The 6,088-nt window shown below is 41.0% G+C and overlaps 1 protein-coding gene across 1 annotated transcript in view; it reads right to left on the reverse strand.

Moving 5' to 3' along the window:
• ITSN1 (intersectin 1) overlaps positions 1-6,088 on the reverse strand; it is a 200,480-nt gene that overhangs the window by 121,604 nt on the left and 72,788 nt on the right. Inside the window, exon 10 of the mRNA XM_008073409.2 lies at positions 1,961-2,098. Coding sequence (XP_008071600.1) covers positions 1,961-2,098 — 138 coding nt within the window. The remainder of the gene's footprint in view (positions 1-1,960; positions 2,099-6,088) is intronic.

Here is a 6,088-nt window from a genome sequence, read left to right on the forward strand (position 1 = left end):
AAAATAACAGCTGCTGGAGAGGGTGTGGCAGAAAGGGAACACTTCTACACTGTTGGTGGGAGTGTAAACTAATGCAACCCCTGTGGAAAGCAGTGTGGCGATTCCTAAAAGCTCTAAATATCAACCTCCCATATGACCCCACAATCTCCCTACCGGGAATATATCCGGAAGAACTCAAATCACTCTATAAAAAAGATACCTGCACACATATGTTTATCGCAGCATTGTTCACAGTAGCAAGAACCTGGAAGCAACCATGCTGCCCATCAAAAGAGGACTGGATTAAAAAAAATGTGGTAAATATACATGATGGAATACTACGCAGCCATAAAAAAGAACAAAATCATGAATTTCGCAGCAACCTGGATAGAACTAGAGTCTATAATACTGAGTGACCTCTCGCAAAAACAAAGATCCGAGTATCATATGTTCTCACTCATATAATGGACCTTGAACATTCAATGTAATACTATAAGAAAATGACTGACAGTAGTGGGAAACTATGGGGGGGGCAGGGAGATGGGATTAACAGTAGCAAATATCTGTCTGGGGATGGGGAAGCACCTCTATCAATAGGGTGCCTGAATGAAATGTATTTGTATACCTAACCCTTAACTGTACCCCACAACATCATAATAAAAAATATTGATTATTTAAAAAAAAGATTATATTAAGTCAAGCAAATTTCATTTAGAGTGAGAAAAAGATAAAGATTTAGTCTTTTCTCATTACAAAGAGTTTTATTTAAATGAATACTTGACTGTCATCAGACTCTTTGAGTGCCAAGCTTGTTCAAAATGTTTAGACCCACCATCAAAATTAGAACAATTCCAAAGGCCTGAATTAATTAATAATAATAAAGTGGTTAGAACAATGCCTGGAACATAGTGAACACTCAGCAAGTGGTAACTGCTATTTCCAGTGCCCTCTCAAGTAACTTTAAATTACCCCAGGGGAAGATCAGTATTTCGGCTAACTGGGAGCTTTCCCTTTACAAAGTCTCTCCATTTCATCACTTACTAAAACACATGAAATGTCTACACATTATAGTTCTTAAAACAAATCACTTAGTTTACTAATTTGTTTCACTTTAAACCTTTAACCTTACTCTGTTAAGAAAATTTCTCTATCCTTTTTATGCTTTTATTATCAGCTTCCAATCTTAAATGTCTCTCCTTGTGATACTTGCAGCTGTGAGATTTCACAGGCAAATTGCGTCAGCTAGCTGATGTTTCCTACATGGTCACAATTTCCTCAGTTTGCTCCTGAACCATTTGTGTTGTGTGCTGATAGTCACGGCACTATTTCTTCAAACTTTCCTGAAGTTTGAAGACTTGAGACAGAAATGCTTACCCCTACTTCTTTGTTTCTTCTTGCACTTGAAGATCTGATATATAAAGCTTGGAGACTAGGTATCCAGAACAGTGTGGGCATGCAGGTGTGCAAGTGCGGGGGATGCCCACATTTGGCAGATTTTTCCTAAATGGAACTCGGGAGACTCTTTCGACATTTCTACTGAGTCTGTGTTTCAGATCAGGATGATTTTCTTTAATTGTCTTTCTGATTATAATTTCTACATTGCCAGCATCTTTGTTACCACTTGAATGGGTATTATCCACAAGTGCAATCTCCTTGCTTTATTTTCTAGGCTCATATAGTTTCTCTTTCACTGCTAGCATCTATTGCTAAAATGCTTGATGGGCTTTGATTACAGAGGTTGACACAAAATAAACAATCTTTTGATGTTTTTACTTGATTGTTTTACTAATACACTATTTCAAGAACAGAATGGGCCCCGGATAAACAGATGTTAGATAAGAAAAGTTTCTTGAATTCATGGATGGATATTTCATTTACTTGTCAGGAATGAAAATCATTATAAGATACATAGTTAACGAAGTCAAGTTTGAAATTCAAATACTTTGCACACAGTTTCTTACCAGAGCCAAGTGTTCCTTACCTAAAGGAAGGTGGAATGTATTCAGGAGGCAGGACGGGTGGCAATGGTTGGCCAGACATAGCCACATCAATTAGGTGCATAGCCAGGATAAATTCTTCTGCTGTGAGTTTTCCATCTTGATCAATGTCAGAAAGATTCCTATTCAACAAAAAGTTCATAGTAATTCAGCTTCATGAAAATGTGTGCTTTTTACTATTCATAAGTGATTTAAAAGTTCTGTTTTCTTATTCTTACCCTAGAATTCTTACCCTCAGTTTGTAAAATAGTACCCATTTCAAACTGTTGCAAAGCTAAAATTCCATATGATTAGGACGGTGCTCTGATTCACAAAGGCTAACTATGATTATAATGATACTCTTTTTAATCCCTGCAAGTCTATTTAAAAATACATTCTAGGTATCTTTAAATGGTAGGCTTTAGACCAGGAATTGACACACTATTAGTAAAAGGTCAGGTAGTAAATATTTATGGTTTATAAAACATAATCTCTATCATAATGAATTATGTCGTTTCAGCAAAAAGCAGTTGACAATATATAAATGAATGGGTGTGGCTGTGTATACAATAAAGCTTCTTTTACAAAAACAGATGCAGGTCAGATTTGGTCCACTGGATGTAGCTGGCCATACCCTAATCTAGGTCAACAAGGGTGGATCATTATAGTCTCCCACCAGAGTCAAGGTGTTTCCTCCTCCTCAATCTCTCCAACAGTCTTCATAATGAACTTGCCCAAGTAGCAAGTCGAAGAATGTGATTTTACTTAACAACCTCTAGACACCAAAAGAAGATGCAAGAACAATTCACTAGAATGTCAACAGATCAAATGCTACATTAGAAAACTGGCTTTGGCAATGCCAAAAATTAAGAAACTCTCCTCTTAATTCTAAAATTCTTTAGGTGTTATCAAATTTTTAGCAAAACTAAGGTATAATTTCCCTGCAGCAACATTTACTCTTTCTAGAGTACAATCGTGTGAGGTTTTTTTTTTTTTTTTTTGAGTTGGAGTCTCACTCTGTAACCCAGGCTGGAGTATAGTGGCACGCTCCCAGCCACCGCAGCCTCGACCTGCTGGGCACCAGCAATCCTGCTGCCTCAGCCTTCCAAGTAGCTGGAACTACAGGTGCGCGCTACCACGCCCGGCTAGTTTTTTGATTTACTGTAGAGACGAGGTCTCACCAAGTTGCTTGGGCGGGTCTCGAACCCACGGGCTCAGGCAATCCACTCTCCTCAGCCTCCCAAAGTGCTGGTATTACAGGCTGAGCCACTGAGCCCGGCAATCAGGTGAGTTTTGACCAACATATTCAGTTTTGTAACTACCACCACAATATATAAAACAGTGTTAGCACCAGCAAAAATTTCATGTTGCCTTATAGGCAACTCCTTTCTTTCCCACATCCCGTGGCAACCACTGATCTGATCTCTTTTTTGTCCCTGTAGTTTTGCCTTTCCTAGATGCCAGACAGCCATTTTTTTTTTTTTTTTTTTTTTGAGTTGGAGTCTTACTCTGTCGCCCAGACTGGAGTGCAGTGGCCGCTCCCGGCCACCGCAGCCTCGATCTGCTGGGCTCCGGTGATCCTTCCGCCTTCCAAGTAGCTGGAACTACAGGCACGCACTACCACACCCAGCTAAATTTTTGATTTGTTGTAGAGATGAGATCTCGCCAAGTTGCCCAGGCGGGTCTTGAACCCGCAGCTCAGGCAATATATTCACCTCAGCCTCCCAAAGCACGGGATTACAGGCTGAGCCACCGAGCCCAGCTCAGACAGTCATTTTTAAACAGAATGCAATTAAATGAAAACCCCTGCCTGCTCTTCTTCAATCTCTGTTCTTTCTGATGTCCCACCATTAGCCATACCTAGGTAAATCAGACAGAAGGTGCCTGAAATTCTTGTTTTTTCCTCCATACTTGCCTAAATTATGACTATAAAATTTAGCTAAACTATCTTCATAGTGTGTAGAAAGAGAATATAACATTCTAATAGGAAAAGCTTCAAGTGCTTTTTTTTTCAAAGAGGGCAAGTTAATTAAAAACTAAAAATAAACATTTTAATATAATAGAGAACAATCTGGTCAGGCGCAGTGGCTCAAGCCTGTAATCCCAGCACTTTGGGAGGTCAAGCTGAGAGGATTGCCTGAGTCCAGGGGTTTGAGACCAGCCTGGGCAACTTGGCAAGATCTTGTCTCTACAATAAAAAATAAAAAACTGAGCTGTGCATGGTAGCGCATACTTGTAGTTTCAGCTACTTGGAAGACTGAGGTGGAAGGATCACCTGAGCCCAGCAGGTCAAGGCTGCGGTGACCATGAGCGTGGTACTGCACTCCAGCCTGGGTGACAGAGTGAGACTCCAACTCAAAAAAAAAAAAAATAGAGAACAACCTAATGAAATGTCAATTCACTTCCATAAACATTAGATCTTTTTTTTTTTTTTTTTTAATATCTTTTAAGTCGGGGTCTCACTCTGTTTCTCCAAACTGGAGTGCAGTACCACGCTCACAGTTTACCACAGCCTCGACCACCTGGGCTCAGGAGATCCTCTCACCTCAGCCTCACAAGCAGCTGGGACAATAAGCATGTGCCAGCACACTTAGCTAATTTTTTTGTAGAGACAAAGTCTTGCTATGTTGCCCAGGCTGGTCTCAAACTCCTGGGCTCAAGCAATCCTCTCACCTGGGCCTCCCAAAATCCGGGGGTTATAAGCATGAGCCATCATGTCCAGCCTCGTAGTTAGATCTCAAGTTTATATTTCAGGGGACCCTAGAATGCTGGTATGTACCCAGACTTAAAGAGGTCTGGTGTGTCAGAGATATAAGATGTTTATTAACTGGTCTATTCTACCACCGAAGGCAGATTCTTTAATGCAAAGCAAAAGGGAAGAGGAAGGAAGGGTAAAGAAAGCCACACTAGAACTTGACCATTTATGAAGCAACCATATCAATGTCCCCTGCAATAAAAGCAAAGTGAGTATTGTAGACCAGGTTTGGTTTATCTTCCAGGCACTCTTCAACACATAACAAAAAGATGGACACTTGTTAATAAACCATCTGACTAACATTTAAGTGTAAGAAAACCTGCAGGACCCAGGCAATGCTCATCAGCAGCTATTAAACATCATTACAAAATAGAGACATTACATGCTTCTTGAGGAAAGTACACAGTAACCAAACTTAAATCTGATCCATGGTCCTCAATTATTTTGTATACCTAGGGACATTTGTCAGTGTCTGGCAACTTTTTTTTTAAAGTTTGGAATTTCACTTTGTTGCCCAGGCTGGAGTGCAGTAGCACATCATGACTCACTGCAGCCTCAACCTCCTGGACTCGGGCGATCCTTCTGCCTCAACCTCCTGAGTAGCTGGGACTACAGAGGCACACCACTATGCCTGACTAATTTTTTAATTTTTTGTAGAGATGAGGTCTTGCTATGTTGCCCAGGCTGGTCTCAAACTCCTGGGCTCAAGCAATTCCCCTGCCTTGGCCTCCCAAAGTGTTGGGGTTACAGGTATCAGCCACCACACCCAGCCCTATATAGTTTCATAGTTTCTTAATGGCCTAACTTTTGATGATTGCATCCCTGTGGGGTTGTTTCACTTGTTCCTGTATTTTCTAGAGCAAAGTGGTTCAATCTGGGCACTACCAGGTAAAGGGCTACCGTGAATAATATAGGATGCTTGGTAGTGTCTCTGGCCCTTCCTCACTAAATGCTAGATGCCAGTAACATGGTCCCCTCCCTAGTTGTGACTATCTAAAATGGCTCCATAGGCTGGGCATGGTGGTTCACGCCTGTAATCCCAGAACTTTGGGAGGCCAAGGTGAGGATTGCTTGAGCCCAGGAGTTTGAAACCAGCCTGGGTAACATAACAAGACCTTTTCTCTACAAAAAATTTTTAAAAATTAGCTGAGCATGATGGTGCATGCTTATAGTCCCAGTTACTCGGAAGGCTAAGGTGGGAAGTTAGCCGAAACCCAAGAAGTCAAGGCTGTGGTAAGCCATGATTGTGCCACTGCACTTTAGCCTAGGCTATAGAATGAGACCCCAACAGCAAAAAAAAAAAAAAAAAAGGGAACTTAGGACAAATGATCTGGTTTGTTTTTATGTTTGCGGGGGGGGGGGGGGGGGGAAAGAAAAG

Source organism: Carlito syrichta, unplaced genomic scaffold, assembly GCF_000164805.1.
Source record: "Carlito syrichta isolate Samal-C Ts95f unplaced genomic scaffold, Tarsius_syrichta-2.0.1 Scaffold315835, whole genome shotgun sequence".
Taxonomy (NCBI): domain Eukaryota; kingdom Metazoa; phylum Chordata; class Mammalia; order Primates; family Tarsiidae; genus Carlito; species Carlito syrichta.